The sequence below is a fragment of the Leucopleurus acutus genome (assembly GCF_964270905.1).
Source record: "Leucopleurus acutus genome assembly, chromosome: 1".
Classification (NCBI taxonomy): domain Eukaryota; kingdom Metazoa; phylum Chordata; class Mammalia; order Artiodactyla; family Delphinidae; genus Leucopleurus; species Leucopleurus acutus.
The window spans coordinates 74201096-74221484 of record NC_139142.1 but is presented as its reverse complement, the minus strand read 5'-3'; the positions used below and the strand labels follow the sequence as shown (position 1 = coordinate 74221484).

General features: G+C 47.8%; 1 protein-coding gene across 7 annotated transcripts; it reads right to left on the bottom strand.

The window, feature by feature from the left end:
* Positions 1 to 3353: 3353 nt before the first annotated feature.
* RBM23 (RNA binding motif protein 23) lies at positions 3354 to 20288 on the bottom strand (the record flags this gene model as incomplete). 7 transcript variants are annotated; one of them, XM_082852295.1, is made up of 15 exons in its annotated part: positions 20129 to 20288; positions 17053 to 17104; positions 16327 to 16402; positions 15416 to 15537; positions 14865 to 14912; positions 14569 to 14736; positions 14310 to 14363; positions 14039 to 14156; positions 13790 to 13942; positions 13567 to 13704; positions 12973 to 13038; positions 11255 to 11450; positions 11063 to 11167; positions 10889 to 10973; positions 3354 to 3572 (listed from the first exon to the last, which is right to left on the bottom strand). In XM_082852295.1, exons 3-15 carry the CDS (start codon positions 16390 to 16392, stop codon positions 3515 to 3517), a joined length of 1377 nt encoding a protein of 458 aa, XP_082708421.1. In that variant the 5' UTR covers positions 16393 to 16402; positions 17053 to 17104; positions 20129 to 20288. The 7 variants fall into 7 exon arrangements, 6 of the variants coding, with proteins under 6 accessions (XP_082708421.1, XP_082708420.1, XP_082708419.1 ...); XM_082852294.1 differs by lacking the exon at positions 17053 to 17104; XR_014326665.1 differs by lacking the exons at positions 17053 to 17104; positions 20129 to 20288 and adding an exon at positions 10598 to 10802 and having other exon boundaries at positions 3494 to 3572; positions 16327 to 17046.
* Between the last annotated feature and the right edge of the window lie 101 nt (positions 20289 to 20389).

Below are 20389 nucleotides of genomic sequence, written 5' to 3'. Positions count from 1 at the left end.
TGTGGCCTGGGCTGCTTCAAGGTGGAGCCACATCCAACAGGGAGGCCCATCAGCTGGGGCGTGATAGGGTTGGCCTGCACCTCCCCATCTGTCACCTGCAAGGTCCCTGTGAGAACTGAAGCTGTCAGTGCCTCCCCTGGGGACGCCCACGCCTGCTGCTGCCTGAGCTAAGAGTCTGAACAAAGAGCAGAGGCAGCAGTTCCCCTCACCCCTAGACATACAATACAGCTACCCGAGCACCTGAGGGCCAGGCCTCCACTCTACCCCACCCAACTTCCCAGAACTCGATGGAAAGAGGGATGAGAAGTCTCCTGAGTCCTTGCAGCTGGGGAGGAGCCAAGGGGGACCAGTCCAGCACAGGTGGTGAGATGATGATATGAATAATGACACTATCCTTAGGACTTTATTTATCTCAATTCTTTAATGACTATATGGTGTCACTACCTCTTTTACTGTGGAAGAAACAGAAAGTAACTTGCCTGAGGTCAATAAGCAATAGAGCTGGGATTGCACTCTCGTCTTCTTGATACTTAATGGTGATTGTATCCAGCCTTGCATCTGAGATTCCCCTTCAGTGAGGATGAGGGGAAGAGGGAGAGGGACAGTAGAAAGAATGCAGGGGACACTATGGGCAGAGCCATGGGCAGTGGCTGTGGTAAAAGGGCCAGAGAAATTAGACGGCTATAGTGGCGTAAGCCAGCTCTAAACTCTGGGGACCAGGAACAGCGGCAGTGCAAATTGTAAACTGCAGGAAAACACACTGGGCGCGTTAAGGGACCAGATGGTCCTATAGTTGCGTTGAAACCTCAGGGACATGAAGAGGAGGGCTAAGAGATGAGCAATGAAAAGAAGTTTGGGAGCCCTATTGCAAAGGACCTTAAATGCCAGGCAAAGGAGTTGTGCCCAATTCTGTAGGCAGTGAGAGTCACTGAAGGGTTTTGAGTGTGTAAGTGACATGATGGGGCTGGTCCTTTGGGAAGGGGAGGCAAGGAGATGGACTGAAGCAGCAGAGGCAAGGCCTGAAGAGATGAGTTTAGGGGCCAATCACAGAAATACACATGGAAGGTAACGAAGGACCACACTGAGGGAGATGGCAGTGGGAAAGGAGAGGCGGCATGGAACTTAGAGTCAGAATCTGTGGGACTTGCAACTGAGTGGCTGGGTATAAAGACAGGGAGAAGTTGCAGGTGATGGGAGGATGGTGAGGAACTGGGAGTTAGGGGGCAGGGGAGGTAGCTGGTAAATGGCTCCATTTTGGAGACTCTTGAGTTTGAGATGCTCAGAAATACATCCCTGGACAGCTGAGTCTGAAATTCAGAACAAGTTAGGGCAAGAGACACAGATAGGAGAATAATTGCCATACCAATGGTAGTAGAAAAGCCAGAGGAAAGGATGAGATGCAGGGCAGTCGCACAGGGCCCCATGCTTAGTTTAATGCTCTGCTGTCACTTGAACGAGGCTCCTTGAAGAAGGAACCCTGCATTTTCATTTTGCACCAGGGACCCACTAAGGGAGAGACTAAGAGGGTGCAATACAGGCTGGGATCCTTAGCCTCAAACCACACATGGGTTTTAGGGGTCTGTGATTCTTGTGAAATGGTACAATCTGATGCGTTTGTGCAGTCATGCATTTGTCTAATAGGTTCATGAATTTCATCAGATTTCCAAAGGGGTCTGTGACCCAACAAATCACAAGCCGGGATGGTACTGACTGCTGCTGAGAAGGGGAACTGGGTGGGTGGACGACAAGTGTAGGAGGTTTACTTTTCACTGCATGCCTTTTTTCTACCTTTTGGGGTTTTAACTATGGCTAAATAAATAACTTTTTAAAATATTTATTTTTGGCTGCATTGGGTCTTTGTTGCTGCTCGCGGGCTTTCTCTAGTTGCGGAGAGCGGGGGCTACTTTGTTGCGGTGGGTAGGCTTCTCATTGTGGTGGCTTCTCTTGTTGCAAAGCACGGTCTCTAGGCATGCAGGCTTCAGTAGTTGTGGCACGAGGGCTCAGTAGTTGTGGCTCACAGCCTCAGTAGTTGTGGCGCATGGGTTTAGTTGCTCTGCGGCATGTGGGATCTTTCCGGACCAGGGATCGAACCCATGTCCCCTGCATTGGCAGGTGGATTCTTAACCGCTGTGCCACCAGGGAAGTCCCTAAGCTAAATCATTTAAAACAAAACAAAGCTTTGGTGTTCCTGAGAAAGAAGAGGGACCAAAGAGAGAATCCTGGGGACAGGCAGATAGAGAAGGTGGGGATGCAGCTGCCAAAGAAGTGGTGGAGGAACTAGGGTTGAGCTGGTAGTGGCTACTGCCCAGGGAGAAGGGTTTTCTAGAGGAAGAGTACCACCACTGGTCAAATGTGGCAGGAGGGGAGAATGAGGAACCAGAAGGCCCAGTGCCTTTCATGTGGCAGAAGTCTAAAGATGATGACAGCAGGACCTCTCCCATGAGGGGAGCCACACACGCCACAAGCTTCCCTCCCCCCAACTCAGCCAGTTCCATCAGCCCGACCCATCTGTGTGTTCCCTCCAGACGCCTACAGGAAAGAGCTCAGAACAGACAGAAGCTGAAGCCCCACTCCTGCTAGACTTGGGAGAGGTGGGGTCTTCTCTGAGATCCTAGCCACTCTTCTCCCTCCCTCTGATCAAGGCAAAGTAAGCCCAGGCTGTTGATCTGCGCTGGCATGAGACCAGCAAAGGGGCCCGATGCTGAGCTGCCTGCGCCAGGTAAGATCCTCTCTGCCCTCATGCGCCTTTTTTTTTTTTTTAATAAATTTATTTATTTATTATTTTTGGCTCTGTTGGGTCTTTGTTGCTGCGCGCGGCTTCCTCTAGTTGCAGAGAGCAGGGGCTACTCTTTGTTGCGGTGTGCAGGCTTTTCATTGCGGTGGCCTCTCCTGTTGCGGAGCATGGGCTCTAGGTGCAGTAGTTGTGGCATGCGGGCTCCAGAGTGCAGGCTCAGTAGTTGTGGTGCACGGGCTTAGTTGCTCCGGGCATGTGGGATCTTCCCGAACCAGGGCTTGAACTTGGGTTCGAGCAGGCAGATTGGCAGGCGGATTCTTAACCACTGAGTCACCAGGGAAGCCCCGTGCTCCTCTTAACCACTGTAATTTTGACTTGGGGTCTGTGCTCCCTTATCAGCCCAGTCCCTGCCCAACCTCTACTAACCCCATGCCTCCTGGCCCACAAGGCCTCCTCACTGGCCAAGAGCATAGACTGGGTGTTCTCTTCCTGAGAGGCCAGAAGTGAGGCCAGTCCTGTCTTAGAAGTTATCCCTCTGCTCTGGGCCTCCGCTTACAACTGGGCCTGTCTGCCCTGCTGCATCTAACCCTATTTAGAGACTGGAACAGGGGCTCTCCTCTTCTGAAGGACTGCCGGAGTCATGGAAGGACACTCCGCAAGTCTTCTGCATTAAATCCTCACTCCCAGAAAGTCCACCCATACATACATCTTTTTATTAATCTAATTGTTCCAATCCACATCAGTCTAAGTAAAATCTTCCTGGACGTTTTAATCCTTCATCTACAAATGCTTGTTGCTCTGCTCAAGTACTGCCATATGCCAGTCACTGTGCTGGGCCCTACAGAGAAAACAAATACAGATAAGGCACTATCCCTGCCCTCAAGCAGCTTACAATTGAGCTGGAGAGACAGGGCAAGTTGGAGGCAGCACTACCATGGCCAAAACAGCAGCAAACTATACCACATTCTGACTATCTAACTGCAAGCTATATCACATGCTCTAAGAGTCTGAATGGAAGAGACAGAACATTTGGAAGACATGTTTTAGGAACTGGGCCTTGAAGGTTATACAATAGGCTGTAGATAGATGGGGGAAAGAAGGAAAAGAAATGTCTTGCGGCAAAACCACATGAGCAAATGTACAGGAGAAATAGTGGGCAGCCTGCCACATGATGAGGTAAAGACCCTCCCTGTACAGAAGGAAGCAAAATTTGGGAGGATGTCAAAGGGTCCCAAAACCAGACAAGAGCATTCTGCTTCTTAGTCCTTTATCACCTGGTGGCTCTCTGATGGAAATACTCAAGGAATTTGAGTCTTGATGTCATGACTCTACAGCTTGGTGGCCTTGTAAACTCAAGGCATGAATATAAATTCAATGGGGCTGTGCAAGCCTTTTACCTGGCACTCAGGCTCACTATTTTCTGGATGGAAGTCTATGGAGAAAGTCACTCTTAACCTCTCTTGTCTTTCTGAACCTCAGCTCTTCCCAATTATAAAAAGAGAATAAGGGCTTCCCCGGCGGCCCAGTGGTTAGGACTCTGCGCTTCTGGTGGGAACTAAGATCCTGCCTGCCATAAGGCGTGGCCAATAAATAGATAAATAAATAAAATGAGGATAATAATACCTATCTTGTAGGATAATCATGAGGACTAGATAAAAATGCAAATATCTTCATGATTATACAAATGAGCAGTGGGAAGTAATGCTTTTTACAAAAATTATTTTTCTTTTTTAAAAAATTTTTATTGGAGTATAGTTGATTTAGAAGCAATGTTTTTCTTTTGTTTTTGTTTTTGTTTGCGGTACGCGGGCCTCTCACTGTTGTGGCCCCTCCCGTTGCAGAGCACAGGCTCCGGACGCGCAGGCTCAGCGGCCATGGCTCACGGGCCTAGCTACTCTGCGGCATGTGGGATCTTCCCGGACTGGCATGTGGGATCTTCCCGGACCGGTGCACAAACCCACGTCCCCTGCATCGGCGGGCGGACTCTCAACCACTGCGCCACCAGGGAAGCCCTAGAAGCAATGTTTTTTTTGCAACCTGTGTCTGGTCTCTTATTCAGGCAACCATGTAACATGCTAATCTCTCAAAGCAAGGCACCACTCTGGAGATACAAATTTAAGTTGTGGTCCACAAAGTCCAACAGCCTCCCGCAAGACTCACAGGTAACCCATTATCGGATTTCTTGTTTGGGTAGTTTTGGGGGGAAGATTGGCAACTGAAGCCTAAGGGTGGTATTATACTACACAGTTTCCCGTTTTTCTGTTCAAATTACAACTTTAGGCAGAGGACCTGTGCTGATTTAAAACACTATTCTGAAAGGAAACTGCCAGAGTAGGTAGGGCTAGGCTCTGGAGACCACAAAGACAGGTGCTATAGGAATGCTTGGGGGAGATTAGGGGGGATGCTTGCAAAGGACTATAACAGAGACTGCTCTGGGATTTTCCCTAGCCAGACCAAGCAAAGGGCACTAGGTATCCTGAAGGTACTTGAGGGGCCCACCTTGATTTTCCAAAGCCATCTGGTTGTAACCTGATTATAGAGTTTCAAGTATAAAGAGATTTGACCAGTGGGATTTGTTTTCCTGAAAGGTAGCCTGACTGTGTGTGACCTAGGACCTTGTAAGCCTGGGACTTTAGCCCAGGAACAATGAAGGTTTATTTTCACCATTGCCCCACCATCAGTTCCGCCCCTGTAAATCTCGAGCATTCTCAAAGTTGGGGAAGAGAATTAGGTCAGGTAGAAAGTCAAGTATGTAGGCATCCAGAGGAATGGGAAGCTATCAAGTTCTAAGGCCTCTACAGGTTATCATTTCATTGAATCCTCACAACATCCCCGAGACAGGTACTACTGTTATCATCTCCTTTCTAAAAGGGAGGAGTCTGAGTTAGAGAAGTAACACCTAAGCTTACTCAGCTGGTTTGTGGCAGAAGAGAGATCGGAACCACTCGGTGTTGTTCTAGAGTATGATCTTTCTGCTACAGGGTGGAGGTCCCCTGGTTGGGCCCAGGAAGTGGGAGAAGGAGGCTAATTCTCAGCACCATTCATTTTAAACAGGTAGGCTTCAGGATGCTTGAAAGCTGACTCAAGTTCCCATCCTTTCTGGAATATTGGCAAGAGTCTGACAAGTCTCTGATTTCCAAGGTCATTGTTTCCCTCTTGCAATCCAGCACCGACTGGCTCTTTTCCAATCTTCAGGCACCTCATCCACCCACTGCCCTCAAAAATAACTGCTTAATGGGTCTCCAGTAACTCCACCCAACTCCTTAAGGGCTCCTGAGAGCAGATCGTCTTGGAGAGCCAAGAGAACTCATCCAACTTTTAAAAGTAATCTTTGATCATCTCTTTCCTTGCCTCCATCTTCCCACACGATCTAAGTTGACTGGTCTGCTTCACCTCACACAGAGCTCTCTCAACCAAGAACACACTTTGAGGGGCTTCCCTGGCGGCGCAGTGGTTAAGAATCCGCCTGCCAATGCAGGAGACACAGGTTTGAGGCCTGGTCCGGGAAGATCCCACATGCTGTGGAGCAACTAAGTCCATGCACCACAACTACTGAGCCTGCACTCTAGAGCCTGCGAGCCACAACTACTGAGCCCGCGTGCCACAACTACTGAGGCTGCGTGCCGCAACTGCAAAGGCCTGTGCGCCTAGAGCCCGTGCTCCGCAACAAGAAGCCACTGCAATGAGAAGCCTTCACACTGCGACGAAGACACAATGCAGCCAAAAAAAAAAAAAAAAAGAATACACTTTGCAAGCAATCAATTCTGGATATAGAGTGCAAAAGTTGGGAGAGAAGGGGGGGATAGCTGAAGTCAGAAGATTCAGACACACAGCTTCAGATCAGAACTCCTTTCCTGCATTCAGCTCATGACTACTGACTTCACCTGGTTGTCATGGAAACATCAGTCTCTCGTGGTGGCAAGCAGCACTTTAGAAAGCTTCACAGGCTACCATGGTAACACCAAAAAGAGTAAAGCTGCCTCCTCTCTTCCAGCGGTGAGGAAGAAATGGACGAGACTGCTAGGAAAAGCAGGCTAGAAGGGACAGCCTCTGGAAAGCCTGGCTCTGACTTGAACTGAGGGGAATTAATTCAACTCAACAGATATGAAATATGTGCAAACAAAACAGTAATGAATGGGCTTCCCTGGTGGCGCAGGGTTGAGAGTCCGCCTGCCGATGCAGGGGATGCGGGTTCGTGCCCCGGTCCGGGAAGATCCCACATGCCACGGAGCGGCTGGGCCCATGAGCTATGGCTGCTGAGCCTGCGCGTCCGGAGCCTGTGCTCCGCAATGGGAGAGGCCACAACAGTGAGAGGCCCGCGTACAGCAAAAAAAAAAACCAGTAATGAAAAAGACACATCTATGACTGGCTTCATCAAGCTATAACCATCTAGTAACAGAGTTTACAAAGAACTGTAAATAAAGTCAGAATAAGACCTACATAGGACCAAGAATACTGAAAAGGAAAATCAACTTCAACTAGGAAATCATCAGTCTTAAAGGACAGGATTTTGACCAGTAGAGAGGGGCAGGAAAAGAGAACAAGACAGTAGACATGGAAGTGGAAGAATTCAGGATATACTGAGAACTATGAGTAAAGAGACAGAAAAAGTGACACTTCCCCATGACTCCAAGGCTTTGGCTTCCACAGTGATGCTGAGGCAGGTTAAGATTAAGATCAAGGGATCTGAAGCTAGACTGGACTGAAATCCCAAACTTGCTAACTGCATTATCGGGGGACAAGTTACTTAACCTTTGGGGTATCAGTTTCCTCATTAACAAAGTAAAGATAATAAAAGAATCTACTTCAGAGGGATCGTTGTGAGGATTAAACAATTCAATACATATAAAATGATTAGAACAATGCCTAACCCACACCAAATCCTGCATAAACGTAAATTCTCATTAATTGTTAACCGCTCCACTTTTTGGTGCCAGGACAGCCTCTTCGCACTGTCCAAGTAATACTCCCCCCCACTTAATTTTTTCCAGTTGCAGCATGCAAGCTTCTTGGTTGCGGCATGCATGCAGGATCTAGTTCCCTGACCAGGGATCAAACCTGGGCCGCCCTGCATTGGGAGCGTGGAGTCTTACCCACTGGACCACCAGGGAAATCCCTGTCCAAGTAATACTTCCTGATTCGCACCAGACTCTTTAATAGAAAACAGGGGCTGTGACAGAATACCTCCAAGTTTTTAGCTCATTTCCCTTCCTTAGAAGCACCAAGACTAAAGGTTCATAGGTCACAGCCCTGCTTCCACTGGTAGCCCACAGAGCCTAAGAAAGAAGTAGGGTGAATCCCAACGTAAAGAACACAGCAGTTTAAAGAACAGGGAGGAATGCCACTGCCTTAGAAAAGAGAGAAGTGGAGGCTATAAGCCGAAAGTCAAGTGAAAAATCCCATTTAGAATTGAGGACTCGTGGGGAAATTCTAACTGCGCTGGGAACAGACCTGGGCAACAGTCTCATCTCTACTCCCACCTTAGCCACCATGCTCAGGCAGGAGGTTGAGGGAGGCTCCTTTACATTAGGCTGGGCCCAGAGGCTGTTCACTGCCCCTTCTCTCCACTCCAACCACCCTCTACAGAAGGATGAATAATAAGAAGGCACTGAGTCACACGCAGTGACACTGGCTGTTACCCACTAGACGTTGTCACCTTATGTAGGTTAAGACTAGAAAAGAAGTTGTCTTTGACATTCCCTTACTTCCACCCTTGTCTCTCTCCCAGCAAAAAGCTACGCAAGGCTTTAAGAACAAGGAGCAAGGAAGAACTGAGGTGGAAGGACCCAAAATGCAGGAAGGCCAAAGCAGCTAGGAATGGGAGTATAAGGAAACTGAGCAGTGGTGGGGGCCCACCTGAGGGCAGGAAGCAAGGCCTGGGGGTACCTACAGTTTGAAGATGTTCAAGACTGCCATGAGGAGGCCTGGCCCATAGCCTCAGGAGGATGCATAAAAATGGTCTGCACTGAGGTCAGGTTGCCTTAGCAGCTGCATCAATAACTGCAAAGGACTGGGCCTTAGCCAGCTGCTCCTACCTGAAAATAACGTGGCCTCCTTCCCTCCTCCCAGGTCCAGAGAGCAAATTAGTACAGGGAAGGGGTAGGGGTAACAGTGGGTGAGACTGCAGCAGCCTGGAAGTCCCTCCAGAGTCCCAGTGGCCTTTTATGCCACAAGTAGGTTTCAGGTACTTAACACTGCAGTGTAAAGAGCAACGTCATAAGCTAACCACTAAAAAACCATCATTCTGCTTAGAAGCCTTAACTGACAAGTTAAAACCTAGCAGCAATTATCCAAATTTTTAGCATGACAATACACTCTCAACATTCTGTTGCACAGAGACCAGTAAAGAATGGAGGAAGCCCACAGAGCCCTGTCCCTGAACTTCAGACCTTCTCCTTTTGGTTGGTCCCTAGTTGGTGAGCCAGGCTCTGGACTAGCCCCTTGTTCTAAGCCTTACAAAGCAGGCAGAGGAAGGTGTGCCCTCACCTTTGGAAGGGCCATGTGTGGAATACTCAGCTCCCTGGAAATTCATCAATCGGACTCAGGCCTGTGTTATCAAAGCCATTGGAAAGAAGAATTGGGGGGACTGAAAGGGCAAACAATGACAGACTTAAGGCCTGGGGAGCCCTGATGTATAATGCCCAAACCCCTTTGGATATTGGACTGGATGTCTACTACAAAAAGGTCCAAAGGCGGGTACAGAGCTCAACAAAGTAAGAATGGTGAGCTTAGAAGGCTTCTCTGGTACTTAAGCTCCTCAGGATCACGAAACACCCTTAGAGCAAGGTGCAGAATGTGCTACTGTCACACTGCCATCTGGTGGAAAGACGAGATCTGTCCCCAGGCAGAGAGAGGGAGCCTGGAGGTCTGTCCACTAGGCAGGGAGGTTTGGAGATAATCAAGATAAAGACAGAAGGAGACCACGGGGCATAAAGACCACGGGAGTATAAAGCAGATACAGATGGCATGTGTGCCTTTTGTCTGTTTTTCTTTCTAAAGATCAGATATTTAAAAAATTAAAATAAAGGAAAGAAAACTTAATAGCATTACAAATGTTTTATATCCCTAGAACCATTCGTAGTTTTGGCTCAGGAGAAGTTAACGTCAGACAGACACACCACTGGACCGAGACCACACATGGGCAGCCGCCGCCACAACCGTGGGACCTGCCTTTTGTACAAAGTTTATATATATATATATATTTATATTTATGTACACAGACACAAGGGTATAAAATACAGTGAGAAAGACTCACGTGTGCCCAGCTGGGCCTGAGCCCACAGTCTCCAGAGGCACATGGAAGTGGTGGAGAGAAGCAGCCTCCCCTCCATCCTCCCACCCTGGGCCAAAGGAAGGACAACTACACAAAGGAAGATGGAAGATACCAGAAAGGTACCCCACCTTTCACTGAACTCCCGAATGCCCCTAAGACATCCAAAATGGCTGGCAGGAGAGATCATTCCCACACCTCCCAGCAAGATGTTGAGCCCACAGTAGCAGTTCTGGCCCCAAGCTAAGGTTTAAGGCAGGCTTCCCAACACACGTCTGTGCTATCTTCCAGGGCCCTTGTAGCAGCAAGCCAGCACTTTCAAGGTTCACTCCCTCAAACCCCAAAGTCCTCACAGACCAGAGGTCTTAAAGGTTTTCCGTGACAGACTGTACAGTAAAGGTACAGGCAGGCAAAGAGCGGTTAGTTCCTTCAGTTAATGCCCTATGGCCTTCCCAATGGGGGAGGAATCAAGGAATCAGTAAGAGGTGGTTGTAAAGGGCAAGGAAGGTCATCCCAGGAGACGATAAATACAGAGAAACAGATGTTCAATTCAAGTGCAGATTCTGTTCTCTTCAACTGGCAGCTTTGCTCACCAGAGTCCATTCCCACTGCGGCTGCGGTGGGCAGGAGCTCTTCTTGGTGTCCTAGGGGGTCCCAGTTCCCCCACCGTCAATGTTCACACCCTCAGGATGCTTTGGTCCACAGAATGGAGAGAAGGGGCCATGGAAGGGTAGACGTGGAGAAGGGAGTGGCAGGACCCAGAGGCACAGGTAGGCAGTGGACTGCGCCACTAATTACCTGTGGCATGGAGAAGATGTAAACGGGAAGCCGGAGGAAAGAAAGTTAACTGTGAACACTGAAATGAGCTGGGCCTTGAGACTCACATGGTTTGGCGGGTAAAGAGGCTGGAAAGCTGGAAGCACTGGGAGGCGATTGCCTGGGAGGCGAGGTTCAGGGCCGGACTCAGAGCTGGAACAAAGAGAGACAAGGGAGTTAGCACAGAGCATTCCTGCCTTCCAGGCCCGACCCTTCTCTCCCTTTCCCAAGTCCAAGCCTACCCGTCAAAGCCGCTGGGTTCAGGGCCCCCAAAGGAACTGCTCCATTCAGTTGCAAGGCAGCAGCTTGGGCAACAGCAGCAGCGGTCGGCAGCTGGATTCCAGAGCCTCAGAGGAAAAGACGAGGTGGGGTTAAGTCCTAACCCTTGATGTAAAATTCAACGCTATGTTCTTCACTCTGCAGAGAAGCCCTACCTTCTGCCAATTTGGCCATGAGCTGCAAACGTCCACCCACTGATCCCAGATCCAGATCCTGGTCTCCATCAGGAAAAGTGATGTCTGTGCCACCATCCAGTCGCTCGGTCACATGGCCAACCCTCATAGGCCGACCAGCAAGCTCAAAGCCATTCAACTGTTCCAGGGCCCGGCGGGCACACTCAGAGTCAGAGAACTACAAGAAACCCAGGTCATATCAGGTACCTCCTGGCCACAGACATGCTCTCAAAGCCCCATTAATACTCTCTCGTCCTACTGTCCCATGAAAATTGCATGCTCACTGTGGCTCAAACTTTTCTTTCCCAGGGAATGTGACCTAAGATCCCCATGCCCGCAAATAGTTCTCTAAAAAAGACCTTTTCCAGCTGACTCAAGGGCAATCGCTTTTCAATCTCCAGCTCCACTGAGAACCTAACAGTGCATCATTTGTAGGGAGCCCAGCCTGATAGGCTGTTTCACAAATGGACATATCAAATGGAAGTAAGACAGGTGGAGATCCAAGGCTCCTGAGCTTTAATTTCAGCCCTCAGGACTAGTAAGTTTCAGTCCTTAGTCAAGAACCAGGAACGTGGAACTCCAGAGCCCAGGCTCAGGAAGGTGCACACCCTGGTACTGAGAGCGAGACTGCACCCCCACTCCCACCCCACCCCAGTGCGGCTGACTCTGGCCCACTGGCCAGAAGGCCTCTACTCTCTCATCCCTTCCAGCAGCAGCACTAGCAGCAGCCTGGCATAAAGAGGATTCCCAGTCTGCTGTTTATGTGTCAAGGGTGTTGACCTAAAAGGCAGCAACACAAGGGCAAAAAGGCCCCACAGAAGCCTTTCTGCATCTGAGTCACACAGGGAGCTAGAAAAGGTACTTGCCACCATGAACACCACAGCTGGCTTTACTTACTCTGGTATTACCTGTCCTAGGGCCTGGCATGTGGTACTGACAGTTCCTAGGCAGGTGGTACAGGTGGCTTGCTTTTACCAGATACTTCTGAGATGAGCAATTCCCACGGTAGAACACAACCTACCTCCCCTCTGCCCTGCAGGCAACTGGGGGGGTGTATGCTGCCTAGATTGAGCCCAGAAAATATCAGCTTCTATTAGACTTTGTGGCTGGCAGCCAGTCCTAGCCTGGAGTCACATGGGGCTGGAAGAACCAGTTATGGGAATTGGAAACAATTTTGTTGGAGTGTCAGGAAAAGGTGAGACTTGCCCACTATTAGGTGGCCTTACTGTTTTCCCTATAGTGGTATTTAAATATAAAGATATTTCTCAATGGGGAAACTGCTTCAAACTGGGTAGGACCAGAGAGAAGTATATACCTTCTTATTCCCACCCCATCATGAAAATATACCAATTCTATAAAGCACATCTATAAAGGCCCGTACCTAACCTCCCTCATGCCCCCAACCTCTTAGCTGCAGCCTGGAATCGTTACTATTACCCAGAGAGCAAGCTGTAGCACCAGGGAAGCTGGTTGACCTCCTGGACACCCCATACCAGTGCCACTGACAGAGTGTAGGAGCAAAGCCATGATCTCAAGCAATGCACTCATCTCAAGGGGCAGAAGGCTAGTCCAAGCTTCAGGCACCAGGGTTTATGGGTCATTTAGACAGTTCCTATGGGAGGAGGATGAAGCTAAGCTGCAAAATCAGACAAGTGGACAAACCTAAACTAAAATTAAAAAGTTGAAGACTAGAGACTCACCGTAATAAAACCATAACCTTTAGAGCGACCTGTATCTGAGTCCTTCATCAGGACAATATTATCAATCTGCAGAATAGAGAAAAATAATCAATAATCTTTTGGCTAAGCCACACCTTTGATCTTTCCTACCCAAACTGTTCTATTTTTTTGGCCATGCGCAGCATGTGGCACATGGGATCTTAGTTTCCCAACCAGGGATCAAACCTGCACCCCCGAAGTGGAAGCATGGAGTCTTAACCACTGGACCGCCAGGGAAGTCCCCTACCCAGATTGTTCTAAATACCTCTAACTTTCTAACCAACCCATTACAGCTCTCCAAATCATTTTAAAAATGAGATAAAGCCCATCACTTTCCCAAACACTTTTTCTGACTCATCTTACTTCATATGGACCCCATTATTTGATTTCATGGTGCCTAATTTGTCTCCTGAGCAGTATGAATACAGAGATGGAGCCCAACTCCTCCAGCACGGACCCACATGGCCATTGTTAAACACGCAATGGGTTAATCATGGTCAGACAGAACGAGAAGGTACACTCGCCCTCCCCACTTTTTCCGATTCCCTTCAGAGGTTTCCCTCACTTTCTACTCACTTTGCCAAAGGGCTCAAAGATGCCCCGGAGCATGTCCTCGGTGATATTGAAGTGCAGGGAGCCCACGTAGAGGCGCATTGGTCCACCACTGCCCTTCTGCAGGTTGTTGGCCATGGCTGCCAGTCGGTTTTTCTCAGCCTGTGGAAGAAGGAAATGATGGGTCATGCCCCACACCTACCACCATTATCTCCATCTTCTTGTGTCCATTTCTCAGGCTGCTCACCTGTGAGGCCTGTACAATGATAGGCACTCCCAGCAGCCGCTGTCCGGTCAGCCCAATGGCAAGTGGCACAGACTGGATCTCACAGAATTCCACATAGGCAATGCCCTTAGAACGACGTGAGTTCCGATCTGAGATGATACGTACATCTCGAACCTATCCAGGGCAAAAAGAAAATCCTGAATTGGGCATAAAGGGGGATGGATAGAAGACAGGCTTCTCAGAGACAACTAAGAGGGGGAAGAGGTTTACCTTGCCAACAGCCGAGAAAAAGTCCTCCAGGTCTCGAGGCCGAATGCGGGCAGCTAACTGCATACAGAACACCGTGCGGGCATCCCGCTCCTCAGGACTCAGATTATCAACTGGCTCCCTAAAGAGTGAGCAAAATCGTCGAGACCCTCCCTCCCAGTACATGGTCATCATTCTTCAGCTACCCTCAAGTACTACACATTCCTGTGGTTTGGCTCAAACCGCTTTTTATTCATAACTCACAATCCCTAAAAGAGTGCTCATTGTCACTCACCTGACTGGGCTCTTCTCCCGGAAATGAGGACTCTTACTGTGTCCATACCTACGCCTACGGAACAGAGAACAACCAAACTGAAAACCGTGTCACCCACCTTTATCCACACTGGCCCAGTGCTGGGTCTTCCACCATGAGAAAACCAGATTACAGCACCTCATCGCACATGCCAATTCTGAGTATCACCCCTCCAGTAACTGGGTCTCCTGCCTACCCCAAAACATGATACAAAGGTGATCTTATAAGCAAAAGGTGATACCCAGTGGCAAGCGGTGGACTCCTGTAGCGCACACGATCCTCACGACGTCGGTCTCGACTTCGTGACTCACTACTACGTCGACGTTCCCAGCTACGGCTGCGGTGACGACGCTGCCGATCTCGACTCCGGCTCCGACTGCTTCTCCGCCTATGACGGTCTCGACTACGACTGTGGATGGCAATGACTATTAAGCTCCTTAAAGAACAATCCAACCTTTCTGGCCTTTAATGTATAGCTTTCCCTGGTATCTTTCCATTTATAATTCTCAAAACCCAAGCGGCCCCAGAATGACTGACCTGCGTTTTCTATCCCTGCTTTTACTATGGCTCCGACTCCTCTTCTTCCTGTGAAAGAGAGCATACACTCTTACTACTGAGGTTTCATCACCTCTCCCAAGGATAAGAAATGACACTAAAGCAAGGGTGAAACAGAAAGCAGTGAAAGACCAAAGCCTAGAAGACAATATGGCAGAAGTTCACAGCAATGGCATGACATCAGTTTACACAGAGCCCTGAATGCTGTCAGGCATCTGAAATGGCCATTTTCCCCCACAAAACCAAGCAAAAGCTCATGTTTCCAAATCAGAGATCCTCTTGCTATTTTACTCAAGTGAAATACTACATCGACGCTAGGACTGATCCACAAGTCTATCCACAAATCTACACTGGCAAGCGAAGACTAGAAGATCATTAACCCAGGTCACCATCATTCCCATGACCCAGTGGAGCCATTACTAAAAGTCAGAAGTCTTACCAGCAACCACCTCCCTGTTCTGGCTGTTTCTATAATGGACACAGTTGCTTCCCTTCCTCAAGCTGCCAACCCATTTTCCTCAGGCCACACTCACCTGCCTGCCTCCCCACTGGCGCTGCTCCCACTGGTGCCACTGCCACTGCTGCCGGTACAGCTGGTGCTGTTGGTGGTGTTACTAGGGCTCTCCTTTTCAACCTCGTTAGTTTGCTGCTCATCCTGAGGGGTTCGCCAGGAAAACGACACAAGGTACCAGGTGGCAGACACACAGATTCCATTGGGCAAAGAAAGAAGTGGACAAGGAAGAAAGCTCATGAAATCGAAGCTCTCAATCATCTAAACAGTTTCTAAGCACCTGGATCTCCTAACAAAAAGAATAAGAGAAGAAGGAAGGAAACTACCCAAAAACATCAGATTTTGAAGTCAAACCTTTAGCTACCCCAACATCTGTTCCACTAACATTTCCCTGGAGAGTGAGAAATGAGAGTTATGTCTGAGATACACTGACCTTCTACTGTGTCACTGAGAGCTGTGAGCAAAGCACTGGTTCCCACCGCAACTTCATGTCCCCTCCACCCCCAGTTTTTGGGGCCCTTTCTGTAAGCATGGCCCTTGAGTATCGGTCTCCAGCAGAGCTTACTAAAAGATTATGCCTTGAGCTTCCCTGGTGGCACAGTGGTTGAGAGTCCGCCTGCCGATGCAGGGGACACGGGTTTGTGCCCTGGTCTGGGAGGATCCCACATGCTGTGGAACGGCTGGGCCCATGAGCCCTGGCCGCTGGGCTTGCGCGTCCGGAGCCTGTGCTCCACAACGGGAGAGGTCACAACAGTGAGAGGCCCGTGTACCGCAAAAAAAAAAAAAAAAAAAAAAAAAAAGATTATGCCTTTTATGAAAGCCACTGCACATAATAAACAAACAGGGGAAGAAGATTCACAAAACGTTGAAACTGATGATCCACAAGTGCTTTTCCTACCAGCCCAATTCCAAGAGTGAGATGGGGAATCTTACCTCCTCCTTTTTATAGGGAGCCTCCAGCATGGCCTCAATCACTATATCAAAGTCATCGGATGCCATTGTAGCAGATCTGAGAAGAGGACATCAATACATAAGAACCTCATTTATATTTTTCCTCCCCTTCCAGCACCCCACATTCCCTCCCCCCTCCAAGAAACAGACTTCAGGATATACAGTTCTGTTTCTTGAACTCCAAAGGTACCTTACCCGCTGTGGTTTACCCTATGTTTATTTTTGTACCTTACAGATCTGAACGAGTTCTGCTTTGTGGCTTAGAAAAGGTCAGGGGTCTAGAAGAAAACTGAATATCTAGGTAGAGACAAAATACAATATAGACCCTGTCCTGTGAAAAGAAAATGTTGGTACTCAAAATTACTATTTATTTTACAACGGACACTTGGCCTCCATTCTACTGTTCAAAATTCTGAATAAATAATTGGTTTAAACATAAATTGGCACATATTTCCAATAAAAAGGTAAGAACGCATGACTAAAAATTAGGAGCAAGAGAAAGCAATACCAGAATAATGCAGATTAGTCCTAAGCTTTTCCCCACACCACCGCCCAACACAAATAATGAGGGGATTCATCATTAAGCATTTTCTGTACAATACCGACCAGAGTTTGGGTAACTCAGAAAGACCATGATTAAGATAGGCTTAACCAGTCCCACTTTGAAGCCTTTCTGTCTAGGAAAGTACAGTAGGACTTCTCGCCTACCCCAAGCTTTCACATCTAGCAATGGTCTTTCCCAAGTCTGTCCACCACAGGTCTATAAGTAAAAAAAAAACAGAAGACACCACACAAAATCAATAGGATAAATTATTCAGAAATTACTGGTCTGAAATTATCAATATACATAACATGGATGAATCTCAAAATAATTATGCTGAGTGGAAGGAAACAGGTTAAAAAAAAGCATACATACTGTATGATCTCATTTACATAAAATTCTAGAAAATGCAAACTAACCTGTAGTGACAGAAAGCAGACCAGTGGTTACCTAGGGCTAAGAATAGGTGGGAAGGGGCCAGGATGAAAGGATTATAAAAGGGCATTTTGGAATTTGGGGGGTGATGGTTTCATGGGTGTTAACTCATATCAAAACACATCAAACTTTAATGTGTACGGTTATATTTTATATCAATTATATCTTAATAAAGCTGAAAAAAAACTAATCTAAATACTTTCTATACAAGGAGGTTAATCATAATTAGACTTTCCATATCCTCAAGAGCTTTGTCCTCTTTAAAGCAGCTAATGCATCATCCAATCATGCTGTCTTGGTTGCCCTCAGAGTCCATAGCCTATTTTGATGATTTAATAAAAGTAATCATTATATCAATATCTATCATTTATAGTACCTAATATTGCTCGGCACTATGCTAAACATGTTACAGAGATAAGATTCTTGGAAAGAGCCAACCAATAAAACTTACTTGGAGCCAAATTTAAGGCTTACAATGGAAACCAAACCAAAATAAAATAGGTGTGTCTAAAAACCAGTGAACTCAATCTCTTATACTAACACCTTACATTTATTTAACAATCAATGGTAACATATGCTACAAGCAAATACTGGATCTAATGCACAGATGAGGGACTTCCCTGGTGGTCCAGCGGGTTAAGACTCCGTGCTCCCAATGCAGGGGGCCCAGGTTCGATCCCTGGTCAGGGAACTAGATCCCACATGCATGCTGCAAGTAAAAAGCCCATATGCCGCAACTAAAGATCCCACGTGCCTGAACTAAGACCCGGCACAGCAGAAAGGAAGGGGGGGGGGAGGGAAGAAGGAAAGAAGGACGGAAGAAAGATTTTAAAAATGCACAGATGAAAAAACTGAGGTTCTGTGAACTGCCCAAAGTCACAAAGCTCAAATGGAGGAGCTGACCCTTGATCATAAATCTTCCGACTCTTAAGTCTAATATTCTAACAGGTTACTGCTCTCTCATGTGGTTTATAACTTAAACCCTAAAGGAAATTTAAAAAAGAAAAGTACACAGCTTACCAAGATGTCTATTTTTAAATATATACTGACCTGAAGAATTAATGTTCTGATAGATATATCAAAAGAATCAGTCCCATTAGTCACACCTATTGTGTGGCTTACAGATACTCAGCGTGTAACAGTATATGCTACAAAACATTAGAAACCAGGCTGACTTTAATATATGCTATCTGATTTTAATATATCCCAGCATATATCTTAACATATGCTACTGTGGGAAAAAACGGTTCTAAAAGTAAGTTTTTGATCTACAAGCTCTGTTCCTTTCATTCATTTTTTTTTTTTGCACTACGCGGGTCTCTCACTGCTGCGACCTCTCCCGTTGCGGAGCACAGGTTCCGGACATGCAGGCCCAGCGGCCACAGCTCACGGGCCCAGCCACTCCGCAGCATGTGGGATCTTCTCGGACCGGGACACGAACCCGTGTCCCCTGCATCGGCAGGCGGACTCTCAACCACTGCGCCACCAGGGAAGCCCCTTTCATTCATTTTGGCTGCCAAATCTATACAAATTTTCTAAGTGTCATAACGCTTCTCTTTTTTACAGTCTGCCTTTAACTCTCCAAATGAAATGCTTCAAGAACTGCTCTTTGTTGAGTGCTAGTACAGCATAGGGATAACTTAACACCAAAAAAAACTTTCATGTAAGTTGACAAATGAACCCCTTCCTATGGAATAAAGTTTTCAGACTTCAGAAACAAATGAATGAATCTATTTAAGCACAGACATATATAACACCAGCACACTTTGAAACTTGCAATCTTGCTGGGTTTAGTCTTTCTAGATGTCCTAAAAACAGAATGTCCCAAACACTATGTGCTTTCACGTTGGGAGTTTTCAAACTCTTTGAGTCCTAACTTATGGATCAAAGTCCACTCAATCCCATACATTAAAATATTATAGTGCTTGCTTCCAACCCTGCTTCAAAAACTACGTTAGAGGCCCATAATCACGGCACTACGTGGACCTTGTCATAGCACAAACAAGACCCAAGCCAGCACTTAGGCCCCACTGCCGCGGGGGCAAAGGAGAGTGAAGAACCACTGTCAGCCCCATCAGGCAGAATTCACCAAACGCTGGAGTCCCAGGGGTGATGGTAGCGCCATCTCCTGGGTCGGGTAACTGAGCTGGGCACAAACATCTCCAAACTGAGGACAGCTTAATTAAGAAAAAACAATGAGAAAGATAAAAACATTCCCCATGTTGTGTAACAGCCAAGACCACGCTTCAAAAAATGGTCCTACAAGTTACCGACAGGCAGCATCTCTGCGAGGGCCAGTGTCCCGATTCTAAACCCTCGTATGTGGCCCCATTATGCTCCTTTACCGCCACAGGATGTGTGGGCACAGTGGCCAACATACTGAACATGAGTCTTTGAGAGGCTGAAGATTGAGGAAGAAGCCTCAATTCCCTCATCTCTGAGTGGTGGCACTAGGGGCTGAAAACGGATCCCACATGTCCTCTCAGACCGTGGTGGGTCGATGCTCCCTCCACAGTGTGGGACACCCTAAATGTCAAGGCTGCGGGGACCTGGAAAGAGATCAGTCATTGGGACCCTTGAAACAGCATCTTCATCGCTAAAGGATGTAGCCACGAGGGTGCCGATGGACTACAGTTAGGTAGCGAACACTTCCAGATCAAAGTAAACAAAAAATGTTTTTAATTTTAAAAGTTTGCCCAATTCTGCTCTTGACGCCATTTTCTGCCTGTGACGTCAGGGGGAGGCGCCGTGCGACAACGTCACGCATAGGTGACGTTTCGGGGGGGACACGGTTTCGGGGTTTCTTACCAGTTCCGGGTCCCCGCAGGGTGGGGGGGGTCCCGGTTCCCTTCGTTCCTTTGGGTGTGTCGGGGGACGCGAAGCACGACTCCCTTCCAGAGACTCAGCAGTAAGAGCCCCACTACAACTGGAGCTGCTCCTCTTCCCGCAAAATGGCGGCAGCTCCGCTGTCTTCCAGAACCTTTCCCAATCTGCGCAGGCGCCGAAACATTCAGGTGGCGGAATTAATCTCACGGGTTTCGCGGCAACACTCCAAAGTACAGATTTTCA